The sequence below is a fragment of the Anser cygnoides genome, chromosome 1, assembly GCF_040182565.1.
Source record: "Anser cygnoides isolate HZ-2024a breed goose chromosome 1, Taihu_goose_T2T_genome, whole genome shotgun sequence".
Lineage (NCBI taxonomy): Eukaryota > Metazoa > Chordata > Aves > Anseriformes > Anatidae > Anser > Anser cygnoides.
In genome coordinates, this window is record NC_089873.1 from 66,847,310 (window position 1) to 66,867,730 (window position 20,421).

The 20,421-nt window shown below is 50.2% G+C and overlaps 1 protein-coding gene across 2 annotated transcripts; it reads right to left on the reverse strand.

The window, feature by feature from the left end:
• Positions 1 to 113: 113 nt before the first annotated feature.
• Positions 114 to 17,995, reverse strand: ADA2 (adenosine deaminase 2). 2 transcript variants are annotated; one of them, XM_013172982.3, is made up of 10 exons: positions 17,787 to 17,995; positions 16,494 to 16,819; positions 13,482 to 13,707; positions 6,717 to 6,927; positions 5,053 to 5,180; positions 3,856 to 3,946; positions 3,390 to 3,498; positions 2,459 to 2,616; positions 1,393 to 1,595; positions 114 to 509 (listed from the first exon to the last, which is right to left on the reverse strand). In XM_013172982.3, the coding sequence occupies exons 2-10, from the start codon at positions 16,804 to 16,806 to the stop codon at positions 401 to 403; spliced, it is 1,548 nt and encodes a 515-aa protein (XP_013028436.3). In that variant the 5' UTR covers positions 16,807 to 16,819; positions 17,787 to 17,995; the 3' UTR covers positions 114 to 400. The 2 variants fall into 2 exon arrangements, with proteins under 2 accessions (XP_013028436.3, XP_013028434.3); XM_013172980.3 differs by having other exon boundaries at positions 17,791 to 17,991.
• Between the last annotated feature and the right edge of the window lie 2,426 nt (positions 17,996 to 20,421).

Sequence of the window (20,421 nt, forward strand, 5' to 3'; positions counted from 1 at the left end):
CGGACAAGGTCTGCGTTTTGTAATGATAAGGCGAAATTCAGAGATCCTCATGTTGGCAATCTCCCACTAAGTCTAATTAGAAGGCATGTTTTTCCTGAATAAGGATGTCAGGATTTGGTCATTGGCAATTTTTAATTGTTTTGACTATTTTGAGCAGCATATTCTGCTGTTGTTGTTACAAAGGCTCTCTGCTTCATTTCACCTCCAGTCCTAGACTTTCACAGGGTAATACAGCTCATTCCTAGCTTTAAGCCTAGCTTACCTGAGTAACCCATGGCCAGATGAGACTTAGGGGTTTGTTCATCTGCTCAAGTCATATGGAAGAAGCAGGCTCCCTCTCAGCAATAAGCCTGGCTCACTCTGGCTTGCCAAATGCCTTCTGAGACGGGTCTCCTCCCTTCTAAAGTTCCCTCAAAAAGCTATCAGAGAGGTCAGCCACAAATTGGTCCCATTTTTTCTGCCAGACCTCTTTGGCCTTGGCTTTCTCATCCGGTAGCATGGCACTGTATCTGTGAGGAGGAGAAAAGCCTGTATCAGCCAGGAGACGAGGGGGCAGCTATTTCAAGATCAGTGACCACAATGAAAAGGCAGGAAGCAGCAACAGATTAACTCTTTCAGGACATACCTAGGCTGCCCAGAGTACCACCATACAAAGAGCCTTGAGCATCCCAGCGTACCAACAGCTACTGAGTCTTGCACTGTGAGAACAAAACAGCTCAGCCTCCTTAAACTGGGGGCTTGCTGAGGAGCACCGAGTGCCTAGTATAGAAGAGAAGACTCTGCTGTTGTTTGAGGTGCCCCATGGACTTGGTCCAAATAGGTAAGAAATAAGAGTTTTTGTTGTCTCCCTGGCCATGCAGGGATTTGGGATTGGCATGGGATTTGGCAAACAGTCAGAACTCTAGGAATGTGGAGAAACTCCCTGTGCACCATAGCCAAACTCTTTTGGGTCATTCATAGCTGTCTGGGTAAACAGAAAAAGTGGTTAGATGCACTAGAACTACATGCTAGTAAATTGTTTTCCTGTGTTTCCCAAGAGGGCCATGGCAAACACCAGAAAAAGTCAAATTCGGGCAGAAGTAGGCAAATGGTATGAGGACATAACGTTTCTCTCCTATGCAGAGTCAGGCACTGGAGGCAACTTTGCAAGGGATGAAAAAGGGTGAAGAAAACTGAGACATTTGGTTAGAGAAAGGCACTTAAGGGCATGGACAGGAGAAGAATCTGGGGTCCCTGTGTCCTGCTCTCAGAGGAGACGCACACAGAGCAGTCTTTGGGTAAAGAAGCCCAGTTTATGTGGCAGAGGAGACACAAATTAGGTGGATTTTCAGAGAGCAGCCTAATGTTCCCCTTAGCATTGCTATGGCTAGATGAGAGAGATGAGGGACTTACTTTATGGAGTTGAGTGCAAGTTGTTTCAAGGTCCTCAAGTCGGCATCCATCCCTCCAATGCCCATGAACACCTCGTAGAAGTCATAAGAGACGCCCTTCGCCCCAAAGACAGAGGGATCATCGGGGCTGATCACAATGGGGTGCCCTTCAGCCATGAGGCTGGCTGCGGGGTGGCTCCTCAGGTCAGATACCAACAGCAGGACCTCGGTGGGGAAGGGCAGGAGACAACACCACGTCAGGTTATTGCCGTAGCCACGTTTGCATTACAGCACCCATCACACCGTATGCCTGCTATAGCTACCTGGGCCAGCAGGTAGTCATTAGGGGGGAAAGAGTCAGCAGAGGGCTGTTGGGAGCACATTAGGGCATAATGCTCTGAACTGGTGCAGGAGGAGCCTACTTTTCTCCACTGACTATACAAGGAGATTGGTTTCTTAAATTAATCACCTAAATCAAGGCCAGTGGTGCAAATAACATCTGCTTATCTATAATAATTTAACCGAGCATTTCAGTAGTGGTCTCTTGTTTACATCTCTACCCTGACGCTTAGCCCAGGGCACCTGGAGCTGGTATCAGGGTTCTCTCCCTCAAGGCCCACTCCAGTGCTTCTCTGCCCCAGGGCATTTGTCCTGCTGTGCCCAGGGGACAATGTGCACCACGCCAATGTGCTGCAAAAGAGTTCCTCCTGGCTATGAGTTCTACAAAACCAAAAGGACTCTCGGTTGCCATCCCAGCTTCTCAGCCTCTGGCCCTCCTGGCTTTAAAGTATTTTCATTATGTCTCTTTAGGCACCTCCTGGCTCTGGGCCTCATCTCCACTAGGGAGGACTGCCTTCCCAGGTTTCCCTGGATAAGAATTTAAATGATTTTGAGCTAACTGGTGTTACAAGCGTTATACACGTGCAGTGTGCATCTACAGAGCAGACTGCAGCGTAATGTGGTGCAAAGGAAGCTGAGCCAGCCTGGGTGCAACAAAACATCTGGCTGCCCCCCAGCTCCCTGCTGCTCCTCACTGCTAAGGCAGATCCCATTCCAATGTCCCAATCCCATAGCTTTTACCAACATACCTGGTTGGAGATGGGACAGACTTCTACAGGAATATCCCTCTTCAGAGACAATTTTTTGGCTATTGGGTGTTTAATGAGGGCAAGTCCATGTCCAATCCGACTGGTATTCAGCAGCAGAGCGTCCAGCACATTTTTGTCTACAGAGGTGCCCTGCCAGTCTGAGCAAAGACAGATGAGAATCACTGCAGTGCTATAGGGAAACACATCTTCTCAAACTGCTAAATAGTTTTGTTAATATGTGTCTCAGTTGCAAGGTAAGAAGATTGCTCGTGTTCTGAGTTCACTTTTTCAGTGAAATGGGAATCCAGATCTGCTGAGGACATTGCTCAGCACGGAGATAGCCACTCACTCACCTAGCTGTAGGTGTCTGCAGTATTGCTCTCACAGCTAAGCTAACCTTGCTGGTCTCTGCTCATAGTCAAGGGAGAGAAGTAATCATTTCTGAGGAATGGCTTGTGCTTTAGATGGAGAGGCAGCATACCTTGGAAGTGCCTGTTACTCAGCATGGCTATAAAGGGAGCCCAGGGTAACTAGTTCAGATTTAGACATTTGCTCTGTAGATGTCAAAATTTAATAAGCATAACACACTAGTCAGACATAACTGTCATGCATAGTTAAGATAAATCCCACCCATATGGACTGAACTATATATTGGGACCCACAGCAGCAACAGCTCTTGTGGCATGACTCCATATTATACATGGGACAAAGATGCTGACCAACATGAAGCCTACACTCAGGAGCAGGGAGCAAGTAGGGGAGGTGCCATGTAGGAATTCTGCAGCAACAAGCTGATGCTGTGAGAAGCACAGGGAAAACAGACCGTGCACCCCCATCATCTTGATGTGGCCAGACTTGCTGCTTCTGTGCTTTGCAAGAGTTCACCTCCTACCTCAGTAAGCAATAACAAGCCTTGAGCCCTCGTGCTTACCGGTCTCTCCAGCATGGAAAAAGTATGGCAGTTTGACCCCCAGGGAAGATGGGATGGTCAGAGCATCCTTCAGCTCCCACAAAGAATGACCTTCATCCTCATTGCCAACCTGGGGAGGAGAAAGAGTATTTTTGAACACGCTCTGGAAGATGGTGGGTCTCACAGTGAGAAATCACTACAGAGTGCCAACTGTATTGAAAGTACAATGCCGTGTTTTGGGTGTCGGATAAGGGGATGATTATTTCAGGATGGGGTAGTGGTTTTTTATTTTATTATTATTATTATTATTATTATTATTTGTGGTTAATTACTGCCAGTAAAATCCTTAGCTAGAGGATTTTTGATTTGTTCATGCTGATTTCAGGACAGCAGCAGATGCAGCTCTGGTATAACACATGCCATATATGCATGTAGTTATATTTCACCTCTAGGGGTTAACTCAAAGCCACGGAAGAAATCCAGTTACCAGGTCGAAGCCTGCCAGGGTGTCTGGGAAGCGGGCTCTGAGTGCCATGGCAGTGACGATGGCTTCTTTAATCTGGGAAACATTCAGCATCCTAAAGAGCAAGAGAGAGAAAGCAGTGCAGAGGCTTGCATCCCCAGGCCTGCCTTCTTTGGGTTTGTTTGAATTGAGAACAGGGGCCCTCAGGGTTATTTCCAAAATGCAAGTTGCTCCTGAATCTGACAGCCAGCTTCAGTTCTCCAGAGTAATGGCAGTAGAAAATTGATATTATGAAAGGAAACCCCTGAATGACCAGGAAATGCCTGGCTAGACAATTCAGTCACTTGAGGTGAGGCATGCTTGTCTAAGACTCGCTGGCTTTCCCATACGCCAAGCAGGGAATGCAACAGCATGGAGAGAAAATGTTTCAATTTTTTTTCCTCTCTACCATTATGCTGAGGGGTGGGACAGCCGCTGCATTTCAATGGCGTTTTAAATTTAGCTTTCCCTCAGCTCTTGGGGGATGGACTTGAACATCACAGTGCGTTTTGCAGGCAGGCTCTGTCCATACCCAAGCCGGCCAGAGGCAAGCCAGCTCCGAACTGGAAACCACGCCGTGCCGGGCCAGAGTGAGCAAGTACTGCTGAGAGGTATGTTATATTTGCTCAGGATCACCTCACATGACTTTGTGGCATCTGGCTGACTTGGAGAGCAGCCTTGTGTCTGCCCGTGAACAGCAGCACGAACATACCGTACAAAGGCTGCCGGGGGAACGGCGTTTGCAGGGTCCCCTGAGGACCTCCGCAGTGCTCGGTGCCCACGCTCGGGAACTGCTGTCACTGCCTCGGCCCCTGCCAGGAGGGAGAGCACGTCTGGGCATGGGAGCTGGGGCAAGCAAATGCCTTCCCCTTGCTCATTCCTGCACTCAGGGGCTTAGCGTGGATGTTTGTCTCCTGGGCACGTGCCATGATCTGACCCGGGTCGTTTCACACATACGCAGATGTATATAGATGATTTCTCACCCCCAGCCTTTACCACGTGCCAGGGAAATGCTTTAGGAGTCAAAACCCCAGGTGTGATGATGTGCACAGGCATGGCTAAGCAATGGTAGTGCTTCTAGCCCACCCCTCAGAAAACTCCGCTTCTCCTGGCACCGCCTGAACACCTTTCCCACCACCACCACCGCACAGCCAGGTACGCACAGCCGTGCTCAGCCTCTACCTGTGCACTGTGAATATGATCTTTGCTCCAAGAAAGTCGGGGTGCTCCTCCACAAAGCGCTGCGTCACCTCCCGATATGTCGCCACCGACCAAGACTTACTGTGCCGAGTGCCATCCAGTTCGTACACCTGTAGGACAAAGAGCACGTGGCAAGCAGGAGTTAGAAGAAGAGTTTTGTTAGCAGGTGGGAGAAAGGAACTGAAGAAAAACTTTGGAGAAGCAGTGCTCTGCAGTCCTTTCAACGGGGCAGCAAAAGCAGTTAAAACTGTTCAGGACATGTTCCTCTTGAAGCATTTACTGGCTGGTGAGGAGCAAGGAGCAGTTTTCCTGCCTAGAAACACTGCAAGAAACAAGTTTCCCCATGCTCAGACACGGCAAGCAAGCGCTCTTGAGTATCCCAAGGAGACTGCAGCCTGTGCCTTGTGTCCATATCAGATGCTGGTGCATGTTTCCCAGCCACGTGGCTGCTCACGCATGCTGGAGAAGAACAGCCACCGGGTGTGCAAGGGCTGAGCTTCAGCTCCAGGCCAGGGCTGTGCTGTGCGACCTTCCCTCAGTCACTTAGTCTTGCCATGGTTTCCCAGTTCTCTGGCTGCAAACTGGGGAAAATAATCTGTTTTGCACACTCTGTCTCATCAGCTTACTTTGCGAGTTCCTTGCTAGCAGTGCTACACACAGGGTTTTGCCTGCAGGGTTTAGACCCTACATGACCCAGCTGATACTAACCCATGTAGGCCCTGCCTGGATCCATCACAGAGGCTGAAATCGTTCCGTCCTCTCTCCCTTTATCCTTCTCTCCTTTCTTTCCCCTTTCGCCCTCCCCCTGCACCCTCCAGCAGTCTCAGCCCACCTTCTTGCTGCCCCTGGGTGCTGCTGCCTGGCACTGCCCTTGGCTAAGCCCCTGTGCCCGATCACATCCTGGTGTCCCCTTGCCAGCACCTGGGGCCACAGGGCAGCTGCAGATGATCGCAGGGATGTTTCCACCACTGATGCTTGTAGGAACCTGGGGCTTTGCACAGCTGAACTTGCAAACACAGCTGGGGCCAGGGTGCTTTTCAGCAATGTTTGCTGCTTTGTGCTAAATCCCAGCTTTCGTTTACTTTACTTTGGTGACCGCTTCTGGCGGGCTTTGCTGCAAGGCAAGCTTTTGCAGCACTGGTGCTGTTGTCCCAGCCTTGCAGAGCCCCCACAGCCACGCTCCCTGGCTTGGAGCAGTTAGTATAGTATGCTGGTCAGAGAAGTCATCCTGAAATAAGCTGTAGGTTTAAAACAATGCATCTGTTCCAGGATAAGTCTCTGCTCCAGGTGGGAACTTACTCCCAAGCAGGTACAGCACAACAGGTGGTTCTGGCGCAGACGGAGCTGAGGTGCATCTTCCCAACCAACAAGATTAGACACGGCTCCCAGCCAGGTGGTCCAAGGCAGTTTGTACTGGTGCCACAGTCAGTATCTTCCTTAGCCGTTAAGAACAAAGTGTCTCTTGCTTTCAAGCCCTTGAGCATGCAAATCTCCAGCAGAGACCTTTGAATACGATCAAGCTTTTCCAGCGTCCTTACAAGGCAAGGTATGCAAACATCCAAAAACTGAATTCAAGCTAGGGCTTGAGAAAAGTTTGGGAGAAATAAGGATTTAAAGGAATACTAGAGAAGCCAAAAAATACATACCGGAGGCAGGATAGCTCTTATCTCAGCATACTGTACGTTATCCTCATAGAGCTCCAGCAGCCCCTGGTAGAAGTAGGCCTTGAACACAGGTGCATAGCAGATAAGTCCAGAGGCGATGAGAAAGACTTCTTCAAACCTTTTCCAGATGAAAGTCTGGGAAGGGTAGGCCAGCTCAGGGGCATCCGTCACCAGAGTCAAGTTCCTCATCAAGCTGCAGAAAAGGGTAAAAGGAAGAGGAAGAATAAGGAGAGCAAAGTTTACTGGTTTTTAGCATGCAGAAAGGCACCAGCTGGCAGCTTAGTGTTTGGTACAGAAGGAAACAGGATTCCTCAAGGTCGTTGTGAGTTTTGCTCCCAGAGGCCAAGCTTTGCAGATGTGACACTCTCCCATCTGTATGCTGTGGGGTGATGTAGGGCAGCAGTGCCCAGCTGTGCTCAAGAGGGTCGTGTTCTCTGGGGAGGACCAAGAGCAGGAGCAGAGCAGTGCCTGCCACGACAGGGGCCCAATATCTAACCCAGAGACCGATGACAGGGCAATATATAGGTGTAACGACTGGTGCGACTAGGAAGCATGCAGGTCATTTTTCTGCCACCTATATTTACTCCTCTAATGGCTGGTACAGATAATACCTGTATCCTCTGACATGTAAAAAGCCATAGACTACATGTCGAGCTACAAGGCGGGTAAGACTTGATGTTCAAAGTGCCCACCATTTTGAGGACAAAATCTTGAGAAGTAATGAGTCTTAGAAAAGCAAGCATGACGTTTTTACATCATAAGAATTACACTCTGCTATCCAGGAGTATACTTAATCCAGAAGTAGGCTAATGCGTTACTCGTGCAGACAATATATTCTCCCAAACATTTAAAATACATCTAAGAGATTTTGACACCTGTCCCTCTGTTCACCACTAGACAATCTCCAGGAGATGCTAGAGCTACCACCAATGTGATTACTAACCTGTAACTCTCCCTGGTATCTTCATCTTGTCAAAATGTGTCATCTAACATGGGCAGAGGGGAAATGACTGAGAATCAGAAGTCTTTTCCCCCTCCCCAGTGAAACAAACCTAGCATCCTGCTTGCCTTGCTGGTAACTTTAGGTTTGTCTGCTGGGAAACAGCAGGTAGGAATCGCAGGTCCTGGCTTTCTCTCACTGGGACGGAAACATGCATGTCCTTCACTGAATCTGCTGGTCTGTACGCCTCTTTATGAAACCCAGAGAGGCAACAGGTCATTTTATCAAGCAGAGTTTCAGGCAGTCAGCAACTGCAAGACCACATGGTTGTGGGTACCGCTGCGGTGACAGCTTGTGTTCAGGACAGGGCAACCACCTGGTTGGTCTTCTGACCAGCTTTTAGCTTTTGTCCCATGCAAAGCATTGCCTCTGGCAGCAGCTCTCCTCCACTGGCCGCCCAAAGAAGGGTTTGTAATAAGTTTATCAGGCTGGGGGGCAACATCTGAATGGCAGAGCAGGGGGTGACGAACTTCGTTCCTGGGTGGACAGCCTGAAGCCACCACAGCGATGTGTGGAGCTGGGTGCTTGCAGACAGGTGGGCTTGCCAGTCCGACCAGGCCTGACGTTTATCTAGGCTCGAAGGTTAAGCATGTTCAGATAGAAATACCTTTGGCCACACTTTCGTCCAAGTATGTTGTTTCTCTTGATAAAGCTACTGATCTTTAATAATGTTTGGTGTTTGAAGTCTTGCCCCCCATCCTAGTGCCGTGCTTCCTCCTGCTATACGGGAGATGTGGGTTTGATTTGAGCTCTTATTATCTTGTTCCAGGAGGCTTCTGTGGATGGGATTAAAAACCTCCCTCCCACAGACTCAAAATGTGACCTGGTCCAGACCCGTAAATTAAGACATGCTGGGCAGGGACATCCCTTTTGCGTCCCTCCATCCTGACCATGCCATGGAGCCAGCTCCCCCAGCACCTGCCTGTGGGCTGCTGCTCCCCTCCCTGCAGGCCCTCTTCCAGCAGCTGCAGTTTCATTTCTTCTTCACTCAGCTAATTTCTTTGCTGGGAACAATTTCAGAAACAGAACTGTACATAAGCAAGATATTTGTACCACGTTAAGGATGAGTTATTAATTGCTGGCCAGTCAGGAAATTCAGAGTTCGGGTTCCCACAGCACCTTCATCTCTGCCCTTCTGCACGTTACAAAGGGGCCTCTTCTGCAGTATCATGCGAGGCTGGGCACCCCCAGATACTGTCCAGCAAACAACGCGACCCAATGGAGAAGCTCAGCTGTGTCCAGGGAGGCACAGGGTCAATGCTCCGTGCCGCTGTGGCATGCGGCATCTCATCTGCATCGCGGCATGGGGAGGGACACCGGAGGATCACCCCAGAAACCAGGAATGCAAGAGCCAGGGGCACCTCTAAGGAGCTTATTTACCAGTGGCCCCCAGCGAGAGGGTGTGCTGGAGGAAATCTGGCGTGGGAAGAGCCCGGCTCCGCGGCAAGCCCCTAGGAAAACAGATGCAGCAGTGCCACCTGAGCCAACCATCCCGCCCAGCTCGCCCCAGCCCTGGCCGAAGGGGAGCTCCCCGCCACTGCTCGCCCCAGCCCGCGGCACCACAGGAGGAACCTCCCTGCAGATCGGATCAAAAGGCCACACAAGCCCATGCTCGCCGCCACACACAGCTTCGCCTCAGATAAGAAACAGCATCCAGAGGGGATCCCAGCACTTTTCTCCCGGTATCCTTCAACAAGGAGCGCGCACGCTGCTCCATGCCCTGTTTTAAACTCGAGCCGTATGAACACAAGGTTGTTTACCTAGCCCGTGCTCTTGGGCTAGATACAGCAATAAATCCACACACCACCCTGCTCCTAAAAGCACATAAATCAAATAACATTTTTTTATAATCTCCTTTCCTTTAAGACTGATTATTGATCCCTATAACTGTCGGAGATTTATTGTGTAGCGGTGATCCAGCCTTGATAACCTGATAATCTCCTAAGGGCTCAGGCTGGTAATTTTTTTGCCACGAGGAGGTCATGCAGATGAAGCAAAGCTTCATAAAGGCATTTCTGCTTATTTTCTGGAATGGGCCCTAGCCAGTGATCAGGTGCAGACTACAAATAGCCTTCCATGTCATGTCATATATGCAGTGAACAATGCTATTGCAATGCGTATGCCCAAAGGGGCACAACGAAAACAACCAGCTAAGGATTATTTATTTTCAGCCATGTTTTTGCTTTTCTCTTTTCCAGCTTTCTTTTCTCTTTTGCTTTCTCGCACAATATAATGCGAAAGTGAACGGTTTCTTGTCTTGTTTTTAAAGAGTATATTTTTCCTGCTTCTTTTCCTATCCTCTATGGGTAATTATACCCCGCTCCTCACCATAGTATCTGAATGTCTTCCAGTGGTGCATTAAATAGTGTGACTAACATCTGTCACATGTGGTTCATTCGCTTTCTCTCTCTCTCTCTTCCCCTATTCTCCTCCCCAAGGGGAGACTTGTAGAGGGAGTGGAGCGCTTTGTTTCTGTACTGGGGTTTTTAATATATTTTGCACAATGTGCCTACTGCCCTATTTTCCCATTAGATAAGGCAGTCGGAGGACAGGGAGGGGAAGGTGATGGAGGTCCACTGGTGCCTGGGGACTCAGCCAGCCGCAGTGTCAGCTCGCTCGCAGATGACTTCATCCTTGCGACAAGGAGCGCTGCCACCGTGGGAGCTGCGCTGCAGGGCATGGCCTCCATCCCTGGGCAATCGGGGCAGGGGTGGTTTTACAAATATCTGGAATGTCAGCACTGCTTCCCTTAAATATCGGGGGTCATGCTTATTGGGAGTCCTTGCTTTAGAGGCTCTGGCAAATATGTTGCTCCTTGAGGAAAAAAATGGCATTCTTCTGTATCTTAATTGTTGGCCAAGTAAATAAGTGAGGATTTATTTTTTTTTTAAACTCTCAAAGCAAAGTTCCCTGCCTTTCTCTGTCTTCTAACCCATGGTCTCTTGACTCTCCTAATAGCATCCTTTTGGAAGCTTACCAGTAAGAGGATACTCCAGGGTCTTGGCGCATACAATTTGTGTTTTGGATATGAATGATAAAACCTTCTTTTGAGGCAAATGAACAAAAAGACTTACTTCCAACACATGCACTCACGTATACATATAAACGTGTGTGTATATGTATATATATATAAATATACGAACAGCAAAAACGTGATGTGGTTATCTCCCTCCCTCTTGCCTTCCCAGTCAGGAACATGGTAAGGTAAGAGAGGTGCAGCCCCTGGGAAACAGTTTCATTGTTCTCTTCGTGTTTGCTGATCCACGCTATCCTGTTTGAGAACCCTTCCCTGCAGCCATACTCCCTTGATACTTCCTTGAAACCACCCAACTATCCATCCGTTCCTCCCTCTGACATCTGCTTTCTCTCAGCTTGTCAGTGCTCAAGGGCAAAGAGGAGTGCAGGAAAAGAGGTAGCCTGGGATGCACATGTTCAAGAGACTGGGAGAGTTTCCAGAAACTGAGAAGCAGAACAGATTGGGGCCGATTCCTGGCTAGAGACCTATTTCCAGGCAGCCAAAAAACATTCCTAACCCTTAGACTAGTACCCAGGGATTAGATGAAAATAGGAGGGGAAGAGCCTCAACATGGCTGGTGTTCCTGTGTTTGCACATTATGTGCAATGACTCCTCTGCAATTTTGTGGTGAGCACAAAAGGGCAAGGAATGAAGGACAATATAAGTAGGTAAGTCTGAGCACCCAGGATGTAAGAGATCTAGGTTTGTACTTGGCTCTGGAACTCATTTGCTGAGGAAAATCCATTCATTGGTCTTTGCCTCAGTTTCTCCTTCAGCCCTTTGTAAGATCTTTGCAGCTGTGTCTGTGTTGTGTCTCAGAAGTCCTGCTCTGACTTGTGGCATCATCTGATAAGTAGCACAAAAGAAGAGGAATGGGATAACAATGCTTCTGAGAACTCATGTTCCCAAATAGGACTATTGGGAACAAAACCACGCACAGCCCCACCCTCACAGGAGTACAGGTTGCCATGGCCTCTAGCCTCAGCCAGGAGGGGATGTCACACTACATAAATACAACTAAAACCAAATACAGTGATGGGTTGCTCCTGACAAGGGCCTCAAATGCCCAGTGCAATTGCTTGTGCTTTAAGAAAGTGAAGCTGTTTCAACATCTAATCTCTTGCACATTATTTATGGGTCTCTTGGTGGGGCTGAAGAATGCTGGTGCCATGGTCTTTCCTCATCGCTCCCAGTAGAAATGGAAGGGAGATAATGGGGAACCGGTTTTCTCTTTGAAAGAAGTGGGTAAGTGACTTCTCGCTGGATCTTATTTCTTCCATCCCATGTCAGAGCAATAGTGCCTGAGGGTATGAAAGGCTGGGAGCCCTGGGCCTGGCACTGCCTTCTCCTTCCCTTCTGGAAGTGCTCAGACCTCTGCAGGGAAGGAGCGGTGGGTGCTCTGGGTGTGCCCTCGCAGGGCAGAGCTCCCCTTGCTGTTGTCGGGCTGGGAAGGCCACACCATGCCAACGATCTGACGGCTCCTCAGCTTCCCAGCCCGACCTCCTTCCTAGATCTGCAGGGCGCGGAGCCCAGACTGCGTCCATGTGCAGGCGGTACCAGAGATAAGAGGTCTTTATTTAGAGACACATGCACACGCTCTCACTGCAGAGCACCATAGCCCAAACCATGAAGTTTCTCTTAGGAAATGCCACAATTAGGGTCGCCCTCGCCACCTTCATCCTGCCTTCTCCGTGTGTGTTGGCGTCGTGACACTGATTTAACTACATTACACCACATGCTATTTTTTTTTTCCACAGGACCCCAGCCCCCCGGAGCTCAGCAGACAGTGGTACTTTCTGAACAGATCACAACTCAATATTTTTCTTTGTCCTCATCACTCAGTGTCTGACTTCATGCATTATTTAGTGCATGCTATCAAGCCCCCGAACACAACGCAGAACCACACGCTTCCCCCTGGCCTTTCAGCAGGGCTTTGTCACGGGATGAATGGCCCCTGGACAGGGAGATAGGGCTTGGTCTTCCTGTCACCACCGTCTGGAGGGGGAGCCAGGCTTTTCCCACCCACCTGCAAGTAATTAAATGCTGGGTGGCTGCTGGGCAGCCAGCTAACACCTGGTCCTGATAAAAGGCTGCCAGCAGTTGAGGTAGGAGCTGCCTGCAGGGAGGGAGCTCCTGCAGGATGGAGGGTGATGCCTTGGGGAGCAGGCTGGGGTGTGAACTCCTAGGTGGCTATGGGAGGTCTGCCCCGTAGGGAGAGAAGCTCTGTTAGTTGGTGAGTGTGAAGGAGGGTGCCAGGCTGAGATGTGCCCCCCCGCTTTCTTGGGGGCAATCCTCAGCCCCTGGTGCCTGAGGTCCCTGTTGAGAAAGAAGGTCAGGTAGCTGAGGAATTCACATCCCGTTCTTCGTTGCCTCAACGGATGAGGCAAGGCCTTTCGCCATACAACCCTGTCCCATGCTGGGAGCACATCCAGCCTGGGTGCTGAGGAAGGGTGGGGCAGGTCATGTAACACAGCTTAAACCACTGTCTTCAGCATGTCTGTGCTATGGACCGCAGTAAACCTAAATGCTGGCAGCCTCTAATTCTGGTGTACTTAATGCTACAACCTTCAAGTTCTTACATTGCTATTTGCTTGCTCTGTATGCACAGCTTTAAAAGGAGCTCCCTGCTTCCAGAGCAGCAAGCAAATGGGGGAGTTGGACCAGAACAGTCCTGCTGGCCTGGCAGTGCTATCACAGAGTGTTGGCAGGCTCACGCCTCATGCTCACTCACCTGTTATCAAACTCAGTCACGTTGTGCAGCTGTTTTCGGTAAGTCTCTAGCAAAACCCACTCAGAGCACTGGGCTGGCACTGGATGAGGAGGGTGAGGCCTGGAAAACCGAAAACGAACAGTGCCCGTGCGGGTGAAGCACACGTAGCAATCCGGGAGGTAGGTGGCATTGTACACCAGCCAGTCCACACTCAGCATGGCATAGTCGTGCAGGTGTAAGACAGCACCTGGGGAGAGGAGAACCAATCCTATTGAGACAAGGCAGTTGGAGCAGAAAGGAGGTTTAATGTGATGAGAGCTTGAGTTTGCCCAGCCAGGGGAATCTGGAGATGCTTCCAGGTGGCTGTGACTGACCTTTCCCAGCAGAGACTGCCTCCCTGTGCTGGGGATGTGGCCCCTCTGCACGAAGCGTGGGGCAAGCAGAGCATTACGGCTCCCTGGGAGCAAAAGGGGAATCAATAGGGATCTCTGCTTCCTGCTGGGATGGAAAATGCTCTTTCAGACTGGTGTTCCTGAGAGCTGGCTCAGGCCACCCTGATTTAAAGAGGTGCTCTCACAGAGGGCAGCAGTCTACAAGGTGGGCCTGGGGCAAGCCTCTGCATCTTAGCTGGCTTGTTCCCAGCCTCAGCTCTTGCATCTAGTCTGCATGTCTTCCTTCCTCTCTGAAACTGTGGCATACACCAAAATCACAGACCATGCCACAGTGGGGAACTGTGGTCAGATAGAGAAGTAGCACCCACCTCTCTCTCTTACCAAATGCATGTTTACTTAAATTTTGCAACTGTTGCTGGCCAGCACCGTGGGCTTTTGGGATGCTCTGCTATTGTGTGGTGTGTTGGCCAGCCTTCCTGGCATAGGGAGCTTCTGCATGCTCACCTTCCTCAGCCCATCCTTTCATTTTGGTGAAATCCTTTTTTGCAGAGATTTTTTTTATGCTATTGGTGCTTGAACTAAATTTCTCCTTTGTAAAGGAAAGAAGTTGAGAACTCAAGCCTATGTGCTTTATTAGTCTAAGGGACATGTCATAATCTAAATAGTTTTAATGCCCTTAGGAGTAAAGGGAGAATATGACTAGCAGGAACAATAAGTGCTGATATGCATATGACAAGACTCTAATCTACAGGAGACTAATATATATTATAGTGTCTATAATATCTCACTATAGAGGGTCTGACAGCTAAGGTGCTGAGCAACTGTAAATACTGCTCTGACCAGAGCAGGAGTGACAGAACGGGCATGCCACAGTTGTCTGGTTTCTCCTGCCACTTGCAATATGGCCCTTTTTCCTTTGTGAGGAGCAGTAGAAATGGCAATAGTGCTTGAAACCAACAGTAATCCCTAGGAGCTGTGATCAAGACTGAGGTCCTACTCAAGCAATTATAAGGACGTGATCTTGGCCGTAGAAGCCTACGGTGCTTGCAAAGATTCTGAGAACTATTTTACTGTATTCTGGGTTGAAAGGTGTTAAATTTTTGCTTTGATTCCTCCTTAGTATCAAAGATATCCCATTTGAGGCAAAGAGGGGACTACTTTTCAATTCCTTACTACTCAGCAATGAAGGGATATGGGCAACTCTGATATCCCAATCACATATGGTAACTGTTCAGGAGCTGCAGGTCAAGGAGCCTCATCCCACATTGGAAACTGGGATGGAAAAGTTGGGTGGTAAGCAGGACAGCTCTTATGCGCTGGTGTCACAGCCTGGCAAACGGAAAGATTTGGCAGTCAGCTTCACCATGCAAGAGTTTTTCAAGTGAGTCACCAATCTGTTTCCAGGCAGCAAGGTCATGGGCCTCAGCATCTAAAAAGGGACCAACTGGAAAGGTGGATATATTGTTCAGCCATATGGAGGTATGGACAACTTTCACTGCAACTGTCTCTTACATTCAGTTAAAGAAGGCACCTTGTTCAATGCTTCTTTCTGAACCAGAGATGCAGAGGGAGAAAGCAGCCAGCTAGGAGTCAATGACTTTCTCCAGCAATCACCTCAACCTCTCCACTGAACTGTTAGCAGCGCAGACATGGAGACATTGGGCTTGCTGCTGCTACCCAGTTTAGGTGGTTTGGATTTGCACTTGCCTAAAGTATCCTCTCTTCTCCCCCTTTCCAGTGCAACCCAGAGAACTGAGCCTTTGAATGCTGCTGTGTCCCAGGCTGCTTGTCAGAGGATGCACAGTACAGCATGTTGAAGGTACTGGACAATCTCATGCTGTTATCAAAGGTAAATGGTTCCAAAATGCATTTAAAACTAGTGTGTGCTGCAGAGTACAAAGAGACTCTTCTGGTATAAGGCACGGCAGCCCGTCATCACAGGGCATGCTGAATGATGAGGGAGAGGCAAGGTCTCAAAACTAAAGACAAAAGGACTAACGTCTGCCTTTATAAGCAGAAGTCTCATGCAAGTGCACAGAGCAGAGCCTGGTTAAGAAAGCTTATTGTATTCTCATAGTCTTTTGTGTTGTATTCTATGGGTCACATAACACAGGCTCTGACTTGCATTCAACAAGTGAAAATCGTGCAGTGTAAGAGGCAGCACCTTCCTCTTCTAGTGCCTGCAGTCTTTCGGGTGTGTACGGAACCACCTGCAGAAAAACATGTTGGGGTATATGGCACTTCCTGCTGAGATGTGGGATAAGGTAAGGTTGTTAGCATGGCTGTGGCGCATGTGGATAAAGGAAAGGCCCTGGCTAAAACATGCTGAACAAACATGGATCTCTGTGGTGTCTTGTCTTCACCTCCTCTGCGCTTGCCTCACTTTTCAAAGGCTGAAAGATCCACGTTGCAGGTCACACTAAATGTACAATTGCTGGAAACGTGTATTCACCCAGCCCACACCCCTCTTCCTCTCTCCCCCTGCCCCCAGCTGACAGGCAGGGCTCTTCCTGCGACCCAGCCAGCACTACTCCCAGTTCATGAGCTTGCCTGCAGAGGTCTGCTGCACCTTGCTCTGGCGTAGAAAGCAAAAGGCAAGAGGAGGGTGAGTAAGACGAGCAACTGTTAAGCCAACGCCTACCTTTTGGCATGTGCTTCAAGATGCTGAACACCGTGCTCTGGTCAATGAGGCTTTTTGCACGAAAGAAGTGCATACTTGGTGGGAACTGCCCCACATTCATGGCTGCTGCAACCTCCTTCCTCTTGAGGCTGACAAGCTTTGTGCTGAGCTGCTGCTCCTGTTTGCTCAGCACCAAATTGCCACCTGTCTGGTGGGCTTTCTCCTCCTCCATCAGGGAGTCTCGGTTCTCCCTGAGCGGGGTTGGAAGACAGAGGGAAGCCAAATTCAGGAGAAGGCATGCCAACCTTATGCTTTGCCCAGATGGAGGCTTCATCTTGTAGCTGCACCTGGTGCATGTGGGGAGGGAAATCAGTGTGTTAGCATAAGCCAGGAGGTGACGTCTTCCCAGTGACCCACTGGGACATAAAACTGCTGGCCTAGCCTGCAAAAGTGGGTTAACTGGGTGCTCAATTGAGGGAGCATCTGGTGGTGATGTCCGCTATACACAGCGTCTGTATTCACACCCCAGTGATGCTGTTTGCGTGGAGCAAGGTTGTGGGCAGGGTGAGAAGAAAACCAGGGTGAGGTCCCTGGTTCAGGCTGTCAGCAGGTCACACAGAGCTGCGGGGTGGGGAAGGTCTAACCCTGGAGCTGGGGATAGCTGAGGTCAGGACTCTGGCTTGCAACCTGGGATGGAGCCACCTCAGAGCAAGGGGTACTGGTGGCAGTAATGCTAGCACCTTGCCAGTGCCCAATAAGGGGAAGCGAGGCCACAGTGCTCAAGGTGAGCCTGTGATCACATGGGGTGCACAAAACTGTAGGGCTGATCTCTGCTATTGAGAGAAGACCTTGTTGCACCCTTATAGTATACTCCAGCTATCGGAGGGGTTAATCTGCAGGCAGAAAGCCCCACTGCAGCCACAGAGGCATGTCCCTTCCTTGCAGTCCCGGAAGAAAGGGAGAATATGGGAGCAGTAAGGGATCACAGGAGGCAGGCACATGTGAACTTGGAGAGCTCTGCGCTTCCCAAAAAAGCACAGCTGCAACATAATCCTTCAATGCCAGGCATCAGTGACCCTCCACGCCCATCCCTCCAGACCAAAGCAGGCTGGAAAAGTCTGAATGTTTTGGAGCAGTTCTGCATGTATCCCACATCATCTCCCCGCTTGCACGCATGCCCCCTGCTCCCAGCCTCTCCCGCTGGGATGCCTCCGTCCCGAGGTGCCGGGGGAGAAATCTGCTGGGCCTGGCTCTGAACCGAGAGCGATGGCCACCCCAAAAGGCATTATCTTGTCCCTGGGCAGGCTGACTCACTCACAGACAGCTCTCCTGCTCCTCGCATCCAGCGTGCAGGCAGCAGGGCAGGGTTATCGTCTCTCCGGCCAGCCGGCGCGGCCGCGATAAGCAGCGGGCTGCGTCCCGGCGAGGCACCGCGCGGAAAGTTCCTCTTCCTGTGCTGCAGTTTCAGCTTGCTCAGCTTTTATTTACCCGCGCCCCACCCGCCGTCTCCCTGCTGCTTCATGAATATATAAAGAGGAGGGAGGCCGCGGGGAGGCCAGCAGAAAGCGGGGCGCAGGCGTGCGGCAGGCCAAGGCAGCGGGGTTGCCCACCAAGCCCCTCCAGCTGCTGCAACGGCGGGCTCATTAACCCCTCCCTGCCGAGCGAGCGGGTCTGGCCTGGGCAGACCCTCTGCACGCCATGAAATGCCTCCATGACTTTTAAATATCCTTGTAGAAACTCTTGGCCACCCATGTCCACCCATGTCCACTGGGCTGCTCCAGCTTGGCTTGCCTGACCTGATGCAGAGCGCCACACATGTAGTGCCAACAGCACTGCAAGCTGTACTTAATGCTTTTTTTAACTGAAAAAAAGTTATATAGATATTTGTAAAGGTAGTTATAAGTCATTTTGCCTGCTCTCTGCCAGCTGTGCAAAGCAGGCTGGCCTCAGCCCAACCGGACTCACCAGGGCTGCATTTGGCATGCAGGCTGGGGGGCTACGTCAGGTCGGGGGGTGTATGCGCTGATTTTTTGAAAAATCCCAACAAATATTGTGATTTCACCGTTTTATTTCTCACAGTTGAATGGACTGAGCTTTAAAGTTATTTGAAACAGATGTTACATAAAGAGCTTCCAGTGGAGAACAAAGTCCACTTGGTTTAATTTAATCCAAATTCTATCTATTTTAATTTTTTAGTAATAAGAGAAAGATCTTGTAAGTCAAGAACTATTGAAAACAACCTGCAGCAATCAGATACACTGGTTCCAAGGCATAGAAAGTCAAATCTGGTCAATAACACGTGCCATTCTATCAGCTGGGACCACTGCAATGGATTGAGTCACGGGGTGCACAGGTGCCCCAGCACCCTGGTGGGATGCCCACGATCTCTGCCTGCCCCTTCCGATCTGCTCACCTTTTGCTGTCATCAACATCATCCCTGGTGGTAAATAAAATAATAATAATAATAAAATAAAAATTAAAAAAACACCACAGGGTTGGCTGCTTCTGTCCACGAGGTCAGAGTTTTGGCATGTCCAGAGGATGGCTGTGGGGTACCCCCTCCAGCAGGACAGGATTTTTCTGGAGCCCAGAGTTGCTGCTGCTCTCCAAGGGAGACAGAGGAGCAGCAAGACAGCCCAGCCACGCGATGCTCTGCAGCCACCATCAGCTGATTTAAACAACCCAAGGGTGAGAGGTTTGGGGAGAGAGGGCAGGGCAAAGGACAGGGAGTGGGAAGGGATGGTTTGGCAGGGACAAGTGTTCTGCCTGTAAATGCCTTAGAGGAACAATATAAAGGAAGGAAGGGAATTGCTCAAATTATCTCAGAGCAGTAAAGCCTGGAGTTGGGGCCATAAAACTAAATTCAGGCTAGGCAGCTGGAAAGCTGTCTCTGCAGTGAGAAAGCAGGCACTGGAGACAGGTTGCAGGGGAAGAGCACGGAGAAGGGTTAAAATGCCGTGCGAAGGGCCTTAAGGAGCAGTTGATAGCTGGGCGGTAGTCTTAGAAATGCCTGCCAGGGCCTCAGACATTTGCTTGTTTTGCAGCAGAGGCTCATCCTGTCAAAGCAAGTTTGAGAAACAAAACTGAGGTCCGGTGCTAGAACACTTCTTTAATGGGGCTTTGCCACGTAAGCAGCCGCAGCCACTGCCAGGAGAGTGCTGCACAGATGTTGGAGCACTGCGCCGAGGAATAAGAAGGTGCTCGGGATGCTTCGCTCAGCCTCCCTGGGAACCAAGACGTGGTGGGGGAAGGCTTGTCCCGTGTGAAGGTGGGTTCAAAAGCCCCTCTCAAAGCTGCTGTGGGTATGGCAGTGTGAGATGCAGGCACGCTGCTCCTTAATGCCCAGCTGCACATCAGGTGCATGCGGGGCTTTAATTAGCCGGGGGCCACCACGCAGCGCTCGCAGTAAGTTCTCCCTGGTGCAGTTTCAGTTCTGTACTCCAACCAGTTTCTTTTAAACCTCCTGAGTGTCTTTGTCGCTCTCCTCCCCCGTGTCTCCCCACACTCCCTCCTGCACCCTCGCAGCCGTTTGCACATCTGGCTGCCTGCTCCCACCCTTCAGACCCTCGGGTGCAGGCAGAGGGGAAGGACCACAGGCAGCAGCAGTGCTGAGCTTGTGGACTCATGCTTCTCGCTCCATCTTCCAGCTCAGCACATCACACAGTGCTTTGCAGCATCCTGTGAAGTCCACCCTTCTGCTTGCTGTGTGCCACTGCAGTTACCTTCCCCAAATTAAGGTCCTACAACACATTTAGGTGGTTTCAAAAGCTACAGTAGTGACAAATCCAGCCAAGGAGCGGACCAAGGGCAGCGCAGACACAGCTGTTTCCTGTGTGGGCAACACGTTTTGCGCAAGCCAGATCCAAAACAGGGAGCATATCTGATAGCCCAGAGGGTCAGGGTGCCTCACAGCTCCTTAGGCTTCCTGAGCTTGCTGACATCGAAGCTG